The following is a 16,447-nucleotide window of genomic DNA, read 5'->3' on the forward strand; positions in this document are numbered from 1 at the left end:
TTATTTACACTGTAGTTCTCTTAATATTTTTCCAAATTGGATTTAGCATGGTTACAAATGTGCAATACTTTTATTCTGTAACTGAAATTAGACCTTTGTTTTTGAATTTGTTGTATTTCTTTTTACACTCTGTTCATTTTCAGCATGATTATTTTGATTTATTGTGTATATATGCTGAAATGGTGGCATAAAACACACCTTTTGATAAAAACTGGGCATGTATCAATATAAATATGTACGTGACTCGATGAGAAAAGTTAAAATCCATTTGTTTCTAAGTTTGCACAAAAACTAGACGGCTGTGTGTATGTAGTGCTTGCTACACGGTCCAGTTTGTAAAGCCTGTGATAATTTCAGCAGTGGAAGATGTGTGTGCCATTAGACACTGAAATGATGATTATCAGAGTACTGCATCAGCATGTTAGTCTTAGCACCAGCCTTCGTTATTTCTTGTCTTCTTTCTTTACTCTATGCAGGCGGAAGAGAGGCAAGGCAGCACGGAGGAGAAACTAAAGCAACTGAGGAGCGAACTGGAAGAATGCAAACATGAACTCGAAAGGGTAATTTGGCTGCCAAGGATGTTTTTGTGGAACTCCTCAAAGCAGATTTCAATTCCCATACTTTTTGTCAATTCACAAGAGTGCATCTATAATTCTGCATAGTCAGTATGTGGGGAAGAGGGTCTGACAGCCATGATGCAAGTAACCCTTCATGTGTCCAGATACTTAGCTTTACTTACCCAGCTTTCACATCAGCATTCAGTACCGGTAAGCAATCCAAACTTGACCTAAGTGCACATTATCAAGCCCACTCCGGTGTAGCAATGTGCCTCAGTACAACAGGAAGGTCATGGTGACACAGTCAGGCTTTATGTTAGCAGAGTACAACCAGGTAATCTCTATTCATGGGCAGTTAAGGTGTATGGATGATCTGCGCCAATTAGTGAAGAGAACACTCGAGCATACGTGCCTTTTGGCGAAATGGTTATTGTGTTGCTTTGCAGATGATTGTACATGTCAATGAAATGAATTTTCTCTGTCAAACCTAGTGATCCTAGATCAACAAATGCCCAACAAGTAATGCCCATAGTTGAGAGAAAAAAAAAAAATCAACTTTAGGTAAAACATACTCTAGGTCATTATGACTGCTTACTGTCTAATCCCTCTATAGCACTACTCAATTAGCTCACACTGCTGTTACAAGCTCTTAGAGCACAGCTCTATTATTTTCTGATTTTGTATGTTGCAGAATAAGAATACATCTCCTACATCTCCTAGGTAAAGCAAGTCTAACTCTGTGAAAATGAAAGTACATGTACTTCTAAAGATTCAACTAATTCAAGTTCATCCAGCTGAAATTGAAGAAATGTGATGTGTCTTTGACCATCCGTGTCTCTGCTATGTCCTAGGCGAGAGAAAGGGAGAAGATGAATGAGGAACACAACAAGCGACTGTCCCAAACGGTGGACAAACTTTTATCAGAGTCCAACGAGAGACTGAAGATCCACCTCAAGGAGAGGATGTCAGCTCTGGACGACAAGGTGAGCTGGAGGAAACATGATGAAGATGATGATGTTTTTGGTGATGATGATGATGGTAATGATGATGAGCTGATGAGGGCAGTGATGATGATGGTGGAGATGATGATGATGATGGTAATGGCGATGATGATGGTGATGATGAAGATGGTGATGGTGATGATGGTAATGGTGATGAGCTGATGAGGGCAGTGATTATGATGGTGATGATGGTGGAGATGATGATGGTGATGATTGTGATGGTGATTATGTAATGATGATGGTGATGATAGTGATGATGATGACGATGATGATTATGATGGTGATAGGGATGATGGTGTCAATGGTGATGTTGACTACAGTGATGATTGTGTTAGTGATGATGGTGATGGTGGTGATGGTGAAAAATGATGATTGTGATATTAATGATGATGATAATGATGATGGTAAGGATGGTGATGATAATGATTGTTGTGGTGGTGTTGATAAGGATGATGATATTGCTAGTGGTGATGGTGGTCATGATGAATGTGATGACGGTGCTGATGGTTATGATGATGGTGGTTATAATAGTGGTGATGATGGTTAAGCTTGTGATGGCGATGATGGTGCAGATGATGATGGTAATGGCGATGATGGTAATGGTGATGATGATGATGATGATGGTGGTGATGATGATGATGATGCTGACATTAGGTAATCATGGCCCTATTTCTCCACTGCGTCAATTCCAGAATGGCCTCACCCAGGAGCTGGAGAAAACCAAACAAACCCTGGATGAGGTGGATGGCTGGAGGACGAAGGCGGAGGAGGAGAGGGACCGCCTCCGTATCGAGATCAAATCTCTCAAGGAGAGACTAGAAGCCGAGCAGTCCACCAGTAGAAGTATAGGGTGAGCGCCTTAACCCCTCCAGTACCTGGGCTGGGTGCTGCATCTATCCCTCTCTCTTCCTCTCATTCTCTATCTCTCACTCTTTTTTTCTCTCCATTTATTTCTCAATCTTCCTTTTTTTTCCCTCTCTCTCTATCATCTCTCACTTCTCTCTTTTTTTTTTCTCTCTCTCTCTCAGATTTTGTAATCATGTGAATAGAAAGTGTGACTTTTGTGCAGATATAATGTTTAGGTGTGTGCTACATATTTACCTAATGTTGCTAGTTTTCTCCAAAATTGTTTGCTCTAAGTCTAACAAATGTATTCGCGACTGTTTATTCTACTTTATTATGTTTAGATGGTGTATTTCTAAAAGAAGTGTTTGAAGGAACAGGAAATACTTGGTTCTTCTGTGGAATCTCTCTGATTTTAATGAATGAATGTTAGAAGCCCTGATTTTATAGTAGATCACCTTTTTAACGCGTTGAGGATGAGTTACACGTATACTCGGGCAGGTGTATAGGAAATTCATTTTGTAGCAAAATCAAAACGTCCTTAACAGGTTGATTTTCGTCTGTTGTTTTAATGTTGTTTTAATAGACCTTTTTCCCTCCTTTCTTGCATGGACCAGTGGAAGCACGACCTCCCAAGCTGTTCCAGACGTTGTCATGGCAAACGCAGGGAAGTCGGGCCTTCCGGACGAAAGCGTCGTCCGGAGAACACAAAAGGGTCGAGTGGAGGCGCTGAAAGGAAACGAGCGAAAGGTATTCTTGCTGACCCTGGCTACAGCGTCGCCCTTTTTTTCTGTTTTTGAAATGACTCTGCTGTTGCATATATTGGCCCTTTGCACTAAACCTTCCAATACGTTTGCAGTGTTAGGACCGAGCTTCAATATATACCATGAGATATATCCCCCTTAAAAACAGAACAATGCTTCTCTGTAGCATTATGATACAATCCTATGACTGTGGCAGCCATGCTTACTTATTACATAAGGTAGTGTCCAGTAGTGTTAGACCATCCCATCCTATAACATACGGTTTTGTCCATATTGTAAGACAATCCCTTCCAATTACAGTGTACATGATGGTATTGTCCCATTGTATAGGATTATCCCTCCCCATACCACTGGGGATTGTCCTGTAGTATAGGTCCCTCCCTCCCTATACCATAAGGTATTGTTTCGTAGTATAGAACCATCCCTCCCAATTACATGAGTGAATGTCCCATTGTATAGGACCCTCCCATGTGACACCATAAGGTACTGTCCTCTAGTATAGGACCATCTCTTCCTATAGATACCACGAGGTATTTTCTCTTAATGGCATTATTTCTATGCTGTCATATGGCATGGGGTATCTTTCCAGTTTTGTTCAAACATGGCTTCCTTGTGCCAAAAGGTATTTCATTATTATTTTGTTTTTGTCCCTTGTGTAAACATCCCTTAACTATGTTCCATACTGGTTATTATTGTGGAGCACCACTGATCCCGCATGAGCACCATTGGGTGGGACTGTTTACCGCCTGTTGCCAAAAAGTTGTTCACATGTTCAAAGCAAGTCTCGGACAAACGTAGGCTTGATGCTCCCGGAATGATAAGTCATATGTAGAACAATGCTGCACAGATGCAAGGAACTTGGGTGTCATATTTGATCACAATCTGTCTTTGAAAACTCATGTGAACAATGTGTGCAGATCAGCCTCATTTGCCCTACACAAAATTGGCAGCATCCGCCAATTTCTGACGAAAAAGACAACCCAGAGACTCGCTCAGGCACTAGTTATGTCTCGCATTGACTTTTGCAACAGTCTCTTGTATGGTTTGCCTGATGCGCAAATCAACAAACTGCAGAGAGTTCAAAATTCAGCTGCCAGGCTTATTGCTAAACGTCGTTCACGTGAGTCGGTTACCCCACTACTGAGAGAACTCCATATGTTAAGAATCCGCGAACGAATTAACTTCAAGATTCTTTTGTTAACTTTTAAATGTTTGCGAAATATTGCACCGGTTTATCGTCAACAGTTGATAACTGAATACCTACCCTCCCGGAACTTGCGGTCTAACAACAAATCACTTTTAATACCTCCTCCTGTCAATACACAATCTTATGGTTCTAGAGCTTTTCAGTCAGCATCACCTCAACTCTGGAACAGTTTACCTGAATGCTTGAAACAAACAGACTCAGTAGACAAATTTAAATCCATGTTAAAAACGTATTTGTTTATTGAATAGTATTATGACTGTGTTTCATGTCTTATACCGTTACTGAAACTGTACCTTCTTCTTCTTTCTGTCTTTCTTTACTTTCCTCTTCTTCCCTTTCTATTGTTTTCTTGTTCCCATAGCGCTTAGAGACATTTTATGTAATAACGCGCTATATAAATGTTGTGAATTATTATTATTATTAACAAATATGCTGAAATATAATTATATAAGTCTCTCACTGCATTTGTTGAATATTAGTTTCTTCATGGGAGCCATTCATTATTGTGCTTTCACAGCTTTAAAAAGAGGAAAGGGGAGAAGATCTTATGTAATAGACATTACAGGATTGCTACTAATTCTTCCCTTTAAGATCACATTTGGTTGTGGAATACCCAGTGTTTATTCCGCTCTGCACAATGCCACAACACAGTATCTGCTTTTCCTTGTGTGTCTGCGCCAATATAATTGTTTCGAGATATGCATTGCAGAGTATACTTTATCATTATTCTTTTGTTGGTCACAAAAATTTCACAAAAGAAAGTCTGACAAAGTTATTCATCATTTGAAATGAAGAGGTCACACCAGTCCTTTACATTGTATATCTCATAATCCTAATCATCACAATATTCATCGAAACTTCTCCTTCATTTCGGCAACCCAATTATCCCCAAGTCTTTTTGAAATGTCATCTCCAATTTTCCCTTCATAATGTAATCGCAGCATTGGATCAGAAATGTCATACATTTTCCCGTATTCATACCTCATCACTCTTTGCCCACGCAGTATCAGTGCGATTTTGTGAGACCCGTATAGAAATGTTGTTATCCATTGTCGTTACATATCAATGTGATCACAAAATTAGAAGAGAAGTCTCATGCATCTTTCTGCAGTATCAGTGTGATTTTGTGAGACCCATATAGAAATGTTGTTATCCATTGGCATTACATAATAATGTGATCACAAAATTAGGAGAGAAGTTTCATGCATCTTTCTTCATCTAAACCCCATCGATCTCTCCCCCCACAACATACATTGTATCAAATGCGACTTTGTTTCAGCCCTCTAGAAGTGGTCTTATCCGTTGTCATTACGTTGTGTGATCATGAGATTTGATCAGAATTTCCATACATTTTCCCGCATCTAAATGTAGGCTTTCATCAAGAGTTCATTTCTAGAAACCATGGACTCGAAGACATGTATTATGCATTGATGTAGCTCACAAGATGTTTCAATCGGATTCAATGGCAATAAATATTTACATATCTTTAGTGGATATTCCACCATTCATGCACCGTAATGTGTGACCTTTCATCACCAAACCAAGCAAAAATGTTGCCAGACCATTTTTCATTGTTGTTGTTAAAGAATAATGGTTCCCATGGTACGAAACTTAGCATAATAATTAGTATTAAAGCTCAGTCTTTACCAGGGCATCTGTGATACCACTGACTGTTTCAAAAAACTTACAGTATTTCCATGCACATTGCCATGCACTTCATAGCTGGAAAATGAGAAACAGCCAAAGGTATTCAAAAAACAAAGAAAGTATAGCTTGTGAAACGCTGAGAAGCACTTCTTATGCCTAGTCTAGGGCTCCCAGCCTTTTTAAGCAAATAGAGTCAAAGCCCAAACCTACAGATTTTCAGGAAACTTGACTGGTGAACAAACCCAAGCAACAGTTTGTGGGCTTTGCGATGAATGGTCACATATTGATTATTGCACACAAAAATCAGTTCATTCTTGCTTACACCCGAATTTGGTTCTCTTTCTCCCATTGTTATTTGTTGTTCTTGTTTTTGTTTTTAAAAATTCTCTCCACCTTGTTTCTGTGACTCTTAACCTTTTGTCCCCACGCTACCTTATACTTGTATTGATCCACTTTAATGTCGGTCATGCTACTTCATGAATACATGTTTGTTCTCGTCAACTGATGGAATTATTTACTTTAACGACATTACTAACCGTTCTCAATCACGTTGTCAATGTAATCATGAATTACTCTCGTGTATCACATTTGTATTGAAATCGTGTAATGCAATTTTTTTTTCTTGCTTATTCAATGTTCATTTGATTTTTATATGATTTGAAAACAAAACAACAATCGAAAAATTGTTGGTAAAAAATGATGTGTCTAATTTTGGCATTCTGTTTTGTGAAAATGATGCAATTTTGCAATGTGACACGCCCCCCTCCCGGCCTCTGTTTCCCATCTCTTCCCTCTGAATGTTACTTCTTATTTTTCTCATGCTTTCTCGATATTGATTCATGCCTAACTACCCACGTCATCCCCTCTTTTTCATCTTCCATCGCCCTTCGTCACCCCCTTACTTTCTTGCCATCATATTTTTTATTGGTCTTGTACACGTATCTTGCTTCCCATTCATCTCTGTCAATAACATATGACAACATGTTGCCATTTATACTTTTCTGGTGTCACTTTTTATCACATGCCTGTTGCTCAACATCTTGATGTTTTTTTTTTTTCTGTGCATATTTGTGTCTACTAAAACTTCTGACATCCATCCTTCTCGAAATTCTTCGATCTATTTTGATCACCCTGTGCTCCCCTTTTATTTTGTATTCATCCCTCGGACCATATTGAAATTTATACTCACTTTGTCGTGCATGCTTGTCCGCTGTGCTTCTTCACATTTCTGCCATGTTTGTGGATATTGTCACACCCTATTCTCTGGAAAACAATGTTTTTTTTTTTTCTGAAATGTCTCATTTCATCATTGGTATTGTAAATATGGAATCATCATCTTTGTTGTTACTGATGTCATATCATGTCTTGACTTTCATCACCTTTTTCTTTAAACGTTTTTCATCACAACTATCGCTTTTGTGAATAACATGGTCATCACTGTCGACATCGCTAACCTCATCTCACTGTCTGACGTCTGATGAAATGTACTGATGTCCTATCTTTAAATACATGCATCTTTTATACATTGTCTCCTCTGCCACCATTCTTTCTCACCTGTGCCATCATTATACGTAATATTCAACGTCATCATCATTGTCTTTGTAATTATTATTGATGCCACCATTGCTGTCTTAATTTCTCTTGTCATCATTATCATCATAAATATCATCATCAACATCATTTTCGGTGCAATCATCATCTTCATGATCATCTTCATCGTCATCATTTTCATTCATCGCTGTCATCATGATTAACCTTTCTTTGTTTGTCTTATTACATCTTGTCATGTGCCTCCACGGCCGACATTTCTCATCATCATAATCATCATTATCATCATCATCATCATCATCATCATCATCATCATCATCATCACAATCATCATCATCATCACTATCACCATCACCAACACCATCACTAACACCATCATCACCATCATCATCCTTATCTGTGCCATCACCTTAATCATCGATATCTCTACCATCCTCGTGTCTTTTCCGTGAAATGTCCCCCCCCCCCACCCCTTTTGGACCCCCTCTCTGTCTGTCCCGTTGCATCTTTATATCTTTTTCGCCCTTCGCCCCTCTTCCACCTCAGCAGGTCCACACCCTGAACGAGCAGGAGTGGGAGAAGGCAGAGCAGGCCAGCGTCCTCGCCAACATCGCCCAGGCCTTCGAGAGCGAGACGTCCTCGCCCGCCGGCGACGACAGCACCGACATCTTCTCTGCGGTGGACATGCTGTCCCCCCAGGGCCAGACCGACGCCCAGACGCTGGCCGCGATGCTCCAGGAGCAGCTGGACGCCATCAACAATGAGATCAAGTGAGACTTGAACCGCTGTCCCTCTTTTGAGAGAGAGTAGGGGGATGGGGGAGGTCTAAAGTCTTTTTTGGGTTGCTCCAAAATGTTAACGATGATGTATGGCGAAATTTTGCGAGCACTCCAATAAATGTCGGATGGGCAAGTTTTGTAGTGCCTCATCAGTTCTTGCTTATGATGGATGCTTATACTGTACCGGCAAAATGAGAAGAGTGGTCCAGTTGCAGACTGAGACTTGAGAGTTGATTGCCTAGTACTTAATCTACCAGTTGTGAATATGTAGATCCATCAATCTGAAGTACCACTGTATTTCACAGTAGATTTCTTTCTGGGATAAATGTGGGTTTTAGAAGGATCTCCTTATTTGACACTTTCATCGGTATAATTTGAACTTTCTCAAGGGGTTGGGGGGGTGGTTAAGCATTGCTCTTTGGAAACTGCAATAAATATCAATTTATACAAATTAAAGCATCATATGGGTAGGATCCTTTTCGAAACCACGCAAATCCAATGCAGAGTCTATGTGATTGATTACAAACTAACAAGAGTACAATTGCAATTTCAGGGCAAACCTGCTGGAAAAAAAAAAGAATTTGTTGTTGTTGAGTTGTTGTTGTTGCTGCTACAATGTGATGACATTTGGGACGAGTCACTGGGTTATGCATGCCCTCTTGCATCTGGGATAATTGATATGTGGGCGGTTTTCCTTGTATACTTAGGTTGATACAGGAGGAAAAATTCAGTACAGAACAGCGAGCGGAGGAGCTGGAGCACAGGGTAGGGAGCGTGGACAACATTGACATGTATGGCACGTCGCCCAGCCATCGCTACTGGAACCCCGAGCCGCGGTCGTTGACGCGATCTCTGCCCGGGAGCATGCTGATGATGACTTCTTCCACCCCGGACACGCCCCAGCAGGGCGGGCGGGGCAGCGGCGACCAGCGGGATCGGGCGTCGCCCCCGCAGAGCGCCGACTCCACCCCGGTCACGGTGCGGCGGATACACCAAGCAGAGCCCGCCTCCCCGCTCACCAGCCACCATAAGCACAGCGCCAGCCAGCCACACATATCGTCACTAGGGGGCGCCGTTTACGGTGTCCGGGAGCGAGGCTACGACAGCGATGTTGATGATGTCGCATCGAGGGTAAGAAACCTAAAACTGGTCCCACCTTTAATTTATTCTTTTTCAGCATTTGTTAATAGCGAATGTTCTTTTTCAGCAATAAATCTCTATCAATTCAAGCTTTTAAAGCAAAATGAAGCCTGATTTTACTGTGCGTACTTTATTGTGTTTTGTTTCTTTTGTTTTTACTTGTTGCTTTGCCATTTCTATGTTTGTATGTCATAACTGACAGTACAAATTTGTATTATTTGCTGAACTAGTTTCTATATTAAACTTGTCCTGACTTTATATCAGTTTTGAAAACAGCAGCATTTTGCCAATCTTTGACTTCTTTTGTAAAAAATGAAGAGTGAATATGAAAAATAGAGTGCAGATCTCGACCTCACTTTTATGTGTAGTTGATTTTCCATAAAAAATTAGAAATATCAAATGTCTCTTTACCTTTTAATCATCATTAATTAGTCTTGTTTGTTATTTGCCCAATAGAGACAAAACATTGAATGTACAATGTGTGCAGACTGACTTTATCACTTTAAATTCTGTATTTTTTTTTAGATACAGCTGCATTTTATAGTTGACATACTGGAGCCCTGTAATGCAATATTTCACAATTTCATTCCTGCAATTAAGTTATCCCACCTCAAATGGCGAAAAATTTATCTACATTATACAGGGGCATTGTTCTTCAGCATTATGACAGCATTGTCAAGAAAAAGAAAAAGAAAAGATCAAGAACTAATTTAGTGCCATGTACTGATTTTAAGTATTTGATAGAGGCTTTTTGGCAAGTACAGTGAAGCTAATGAAAATTTTATTTTCATATGGCTAATTTCCTAATTGGCATACTAATATGCTTAATTATTCTGTTTTGGTTCATTAATCATTATCCTGAAGGCTGTAGGGTTAGATTGCACATGAGTTATGAGCACAGCCCTTTGACATATAGTTCCTTGACGTTGTTATTTAAAAGGTTGTGCATATTTCTTACAAATTTGTGGCTATTATGGTAGAATTTTCTGCTCTGCTTTAGAAGAAAGCTGCCCTTAATGTATGAATTGTCAAACCTAAAAGCAAGCTTGTGCGCTGCCACCCTTGCAATAATGTGAGAATGTCTAGATTATTGATTTTATGCAGGGTACTGTATGTGGTTGAATGATTAAAATGGAATGATACGCATTGTACCTGCCTTTACAGAGGTTTTGCCACTGAAGATGTATGATGTGCTTTCGAAAATTTTAATCAGCTTTCTGATCAGAATTGAGTCTAGCGCCATCTGTGTTGGATGCAGAAAATGTTATGTACCTGCTGCGTGTGAAAGCCTATTTTAGTGCAGCTGTAAATGCAATATAAGTAACGCATAAAGCTCTGTGATGAATAAGACGAAATTCTGTCTTCTATGTTTTTATTGCATTTTTTTTTTTTACGCAGTGCCGAGATATGTGTTTTTTTTTTGTTATTTTGTTATTTGTGCTTTATTCGTAAGAGAAAAAAAAATCTTTGAACCTGTTGTTGTAAAGTAGGCTGCAGTTGCAGTGCAGTGCACATTTTTTTTTTCTTGATTGTTGCTTTTTGTAAACATTTTCTGTCAATAGCAAACTCTTCTTCTCTTTTACTTGTTGTTTTTTATCCCCCTTCCCTTTCCTCAAACATTGAAAAAAAAAAAAATGTTTGGCCCCATTCCTTTCTTCTCCCGCCCCTCTTTTGCCGCACAGCCTAAGTATGTCCACAACCGCTCTATGTCTCTCTCTGAATCGGAGCTGCAATATTGGCAGAAGGTTAGCGCCCTCGCCTGGTCAAAATTTGCACAACAACGAAAGAAAAAAACAGAAAAGAAATAGTGGCTGAACTTTTCATGTTGCATTGTGGTACCCTGCCTCCCCCATCACTATCTACTCACACACTGTTGATTGTTGGTCGACACTTGAAATATACAGTACCGACAGCGAATCATTTTCCACCTATTCGCGAATGTTTGCGCATTTTTGGGCATTGCACGCATATGCGTGCATATTTGCGCATCGTAAATTCGCGAATATTCACGAATATTCAATTATTCAATTATTCAATATGTCAAGTATTTCCAAATATTCCCGAATATTCCCAAATGTTCGCATGGAAAAGAATTCGCTGTCGGTACGGTAACACTGCTCGAAGTCATTTGAACAATTTGTACAAATTTATGAACCGCCTATGACTGTGTCCCTTGTTATGTCTGTGTATGTCGATGTACAATGTACATGTCATTATGGGTTACTGTTTTTGAATGTAGTACTGTAGTGTTCCTGTGCCTCTTCCAGGTTTAATCCTGTATTTGCATGAATTCCTGTAACCTCACGCATTAACCCGTTCACTACCAGACTCTGGATTTCCCATAAACTTTTGACAGATTCTTGATGGTAATCGGTTAAACAGTAATGATTGATTAGGGTGTGAGCCAGACATTATGTACTTTTGGTACGTTTATATACAGCATATAGTCGTGCAATATTACCACTTAGGTCCTGTTTCACTAGTGTAGAAGTTACAACAGTATTGAGCCAAACAGTGAACCCAAGTTGGGACAGATTCAGATCAGATCTGATTGGGGAAGATTCATAGACATTCATGATCTACAGTGCATGTCAAAAAAACAAAAAGGGTAATCCAACTTTGGAGGGCTGCTATTTCATAAATATCAGCTATCGAGAGTGCAACGTTGGTTGTGGAGAAAGGGGAACTCTTCCTCTTTCCATTGATACCTAATTATGTTGACAAACATGCATGACTGGCACATGAACTTTAAAGACAACAATGACAAATTGCACTTTTTCCAAGTTTGCGTGTTTTTGTGAAGGAACAATACATTTCTCACTGCATGACGGAGATCTGTCAGTGAAAGTGGTCAAATCACCAAGCCAGCAGATGCATGACTGCAGGTTCATGTTAAGGGTTTCTTCTATAAACCTTTTTATGGTTCATAACCTTCACCATGGCCACATTTTCAATAACTTGGTCCTTCCATAAGTGCTAAAACCATTATCTATCTTTCCCTCTTCATATTCAAGACATGGTTTGTCGCTGCGATATATGTGTTGAATATAAACAGAGAAAAATGGACTGTGTGGGGTGGCCTCTTGGATTATCACAATGAGGAAATAATAATATAATAATATATCAATTTATAAAGCGCAAAACCTATAGACATATATTCTTCTGCGCTGCAAAAGCTTCTGATAAGCTTAGTGATAACGAACAGTTAACTGAAAAGATGTGTTTTGAGTCGTGATTTAAAGACTGCTACTGTTGGGGATTTCCGGAACAACGAAATGTACATTTTGCGTACCTTAAAAAAAAAGCGCTTGTGTGCTTTGAGTGGCGATTGTCACAGAAAACCCCACGACATTGTACACACTGTCCAAAGTTCCTGGCACAAAGCGTTAATCAGATTCGATTCAATTCAATTCAATAATGATTTTATTTCAATCGTATTGCAGTTGATGACTGAATCGCACGATGTTACAAAAGGGTATAATGCATAGACAATACGGATAAAAGAATTGTACGTGATTTAAATAGGGTTAGGGTGATGATGGGTCATATCAGTTACACGTGTATGAGAAAATGCATGAAGGGAAAAACAACATTTTTTTTGGGGGGGGGGGGGGTGGGGGTTGTCTCCTTTCTCTAATGGCTGCACATCATTTGTTTGTTTGTTTGTTTGTTTCCCATTGGGTTAGATGGTCTTCTGTGTTTTATCAAGTCAGTTCAACTTACTATTCTTGGCATTTCTATACAGTGAAATGCATTTGCCCAACCACAGTGAATGTCAAGTCAACATTATCATGCACCCCTATTTGTCAATATTATTAAATAAACATGCATTGATACACTTGGCCTGTTCCATGTGATACGTTAAATAAGATTTTTTTTTTTTTTTTTAACCGCATTTTGTGATCTCAGTTATGAGTGTATTAACTTACGAGACGTATATTTACTTGTATGATTGTGTGTACAGTAAATGTGCAGTGGGTTTATATGTGTACAAGTACATAACCTGTTACAGTGGTGTTGTACACCAAATATTCTATATTCCAATATATATGCATGTTCAAGCATTTTGTTACTGTTAATTGTAAAAAGAAAAATGACGAAAGAAAAAAACATACCCCCTAAGTGAAAAGCAGTTGGGTAGTGATCCTCTCATATTGTGAATATTCCTTGAATGTGTCAGGATCAGAGTCAATTTAACTGTTCTGGGCTGACAACTTTGGGACTGACTGCATTACTAAATGGTTCTCAACACTAAAACATATTTGATATACTGTATACGCCGAATATTTCACATGGTTTTAGTTCTCGCGAATTTTGCGAGTCAGGTGCTATTCGCGAAATTAAAGACACACGAAAATATTGACTTTGATCGCGATGTGGATGTGACGTACGCATGTACTTTTCTCTGTTCAGTACAGGACTCCATGATCGCGAATTTAACCACTCGCGAAATCGTCGGGAATTCCCGATTCACGAAAATTTAGACTCGCGAAATATATGGCGTATACAGTATGTGATTGTATACCCTCTGTTTGTTCTGTTCTGTGTGCTTTATATAATGTAAACCTACAAACCGCATTGAGGCTACTACATAATCCATTCTTGTAAATACCTCTTTTCTCCGGGGGTGGGGGGGGGGGGGGGGTTGGTGGGGGGAGGGGATTAGATGGGATCACGTGAAGGAGAGAGAGGGGGATTGTAAGGACTTATTTAGGCAGGGTCGTAGCTTTGTAGAGGCAAATTACTTTGATTCGTAAAATTAGCCCATAGAGTGTAACAGAAACATGTTTAAATTTATTCCAGTATGATTATTGAATTTGTGCATAATCCTTCAGGAATACAAGTTTGCTGTATTGATTTTACAATTGTACTTTAATAAGTTGGTTCCTCTGATTTTTTTTTTTCTTCTGTTATTTATTTGAAGAACAACTCCATTTCCCATATTTTTCTTTTTCTCTGAGCTTGGTGTCTTGTATTCTTTTGGTCTATAGAAAGAACCTGTTTGGCAACCAAGGTCAATGGACTTTGAGAAGGTGGATTATTTCTTTTTTTAAATCACACATGAAACATTCATCATTCCTCTTGGAAATGTCCATGAAAATTTCATGACAAGCAAACAAGCTCATCTTTTTTTTCCTTCCCCTTCCCCTTCAACATATTTTGTGCTACGCCCACACTGAATGCGTTTGTTATTTCGTAATGCCCACAGCATGAGACAGTGGTTGCTGGGCAGTTCAGTTTGAGGTTAAATCTTGTCATGATCTTGTAATCAAACTTCCACACCATACGTTGCCTCTTTGACTGTCCTGAGATTATATCTCTCGTGTGCCAAAGAAATGACTGTCCCACAGAATTTTGCTGATGGTACAAAGTAGCAATAATGGCAAAGATATGATTCATCACATGATTTCATGCTCCGATCAACATCATCTGACATCACTTTCAAATCAACGGCTTCATCAAATTTTGCTATCAGTGCAAAACTACAGCTTTTTATTTGTTCTTGTCTTTTTTCCCCCTGAGATTTTGGGATAAATCAACCAAAATTCAGATTATTCTTGTCACTACCCAAATAAGTAGGGATTTTAGTGCCATTAGATGATTGATATCCTGGATTAATTGTCATGAGGTTGTGGTATTAAAAATGTCTCCGAAACTTTCAAAGGTTGTGCTGTTTTGATCGGTTGTAGAATGTTTGGGATGAACATAGTCCTTGCTAGGTTTCTAAATACTGTGGCTACATCTTGGTGGTAACTTTCTGTGATACAAGTTGCATAATTTTTCTCTGAAATTCTTGTTTCAGTACAGTTCCTGATTGTTATGCATTTATACAATATTATACAATAGACCTGCAATACACTCATGAACTCAACTGTGTGTGTGTGTGTGTTTGCTGTCACAGAGCTGTGAGCGTTCTTGTAAAGTGTATTTTTTATTTTTTTTTTTTGCCACCATGTTGGAAAGCTTGTCCACCATTGCTTGCTGTCATTGTTCAATTCTGTGCTGTTGCTTCAAGTTGACTGTCTGTACATCATCACTTTAAATCATGGTACCATGCAATGTGATTTGCTCACTGATACAGTTACAGCTTGCATTTCTGGATCTACATTTTAAAGCTACCATAGCTTCCATTTATATGCTCTATTCTCTGTCAAAACGATATCTTACACACACATACACTCACGTAATTGTCGTTCCATGTTGATTGCAATGTTCAATTTATTCACGTTTGGCTTCTCATCGTGTTTTGTTAAAATGCAGATGGTTTTGCTCTGCAAACTCTGTAGCCCCACTCATAGCATTTTACGTGGTGTGATCAATACACATATGTGTATCTCACTTATTACTGCTATGAAAATATGAAAAAGGGAGATAAACAATGTAACACCTGCAATGTTTGATACACATTCATACATGCACTTTGAATACGGTACTTTCTCATCAAAGCAAGAGTGTGGCATGCTGCCTTTAACAGTGATCGTGAATATGGATGCAATTCTAGCTTAATATTTTCAAGAGTCTTTTTCTGAAACACCTTTCTTTGAGCATGAATAAAGGTGGAAGTACGCTTTACTGTATATCATGTTTCATGTTTGATATTTGACAAGAGTGCCTTCTGTTTTAAGTTGAAGCCATAGTACATTTGTATAGATGTAGGAAATTATGGTAGAAGCAAAATATATTGCAGTTTTTTCCTCTTCTTTCAAAAAAAAAACCTTTTGCATTTTACATTGCAAGTAAATTACAGCCAAGAAACTTGCCATATGGCCCAATATTGATAGTCAAACTTTGCAAGGTTTGATTTTTTTTTTAAATATTCATTTTGCTTTAGCATTGAGTTCAGCAAATGATCAGTTATATGTCCTTAATTAATCATTCTTTACAGAACTTGATAGCCCATTTCTACTTGATCATTCTTTACAGATAAACCTGATAGCCCGTTTCTGTCACGATAGAGATT

At 38.9% G+C, this 16,447-nt stretch overlaps 1 protein-coding gene across 1 annotated transcript in view; it reads left to right on the forward strand.

Annotated features, from left to right (window-relative positions):
* LOC139738924 (liprin-alpha-1-like) overlaps positions 1 to 16,447 on the forward strand; it is a 173,095-nt gene that overhangs the window by 117,827 nt on the left and 38,821 nt on the right. The window contains exons 8-15 of the mRNA XM_071649549.1: positions 477 to 560; positions 1,409 to 1,540; positions 2,251 to 2,408; positions 3,019 to 3,151; positions 8,114 to 8,337; positions 9,054 to 9,477; positions 11,169 to 11,231; positions 14,478 to 14,519. Coding sequence (XP_071505650.1) covers positions 477 to 560; positions 1,409 to 1,540; positions 2,251 to 2,408; positions 3,019 to 3,151; positions 8,114 to 8,337; positions 9,054 to 9,477; positions 11,169 to 11,231; positions 14,478 to 14,519 — 1,260 coding nt within the window. The remainder of the gene's footprint in view (positions 1 to 476; positions 561 to 1,408; positions 1,541 to 2,250; positions 2,409 to 3,018; positions 3,152 to 8,113; positions 8,338 to 9,053; positions 9,478 to 11,168; positions 11,232 to 14,477; positions 14,520 to 16,447) is intronic.

This window comes from Diadema antillarum, unplaced genomic scaffold (assembly GCF_040938485.1).
Source record: "Diadema antillarum isolate AM-2024a unplaced genomic scaffold, OU_Dant_1.0 seq00000775_RagTag, whole genome shotgun sequence".
In the NCBI taxonomy this organism is placed as follows: domain Eukaryota; kingdom Metazoa; phylum Echinodermata; class Echinoidea; order Diadematoida; family Diadematidae; genus Diadema; species Diadema antillarum.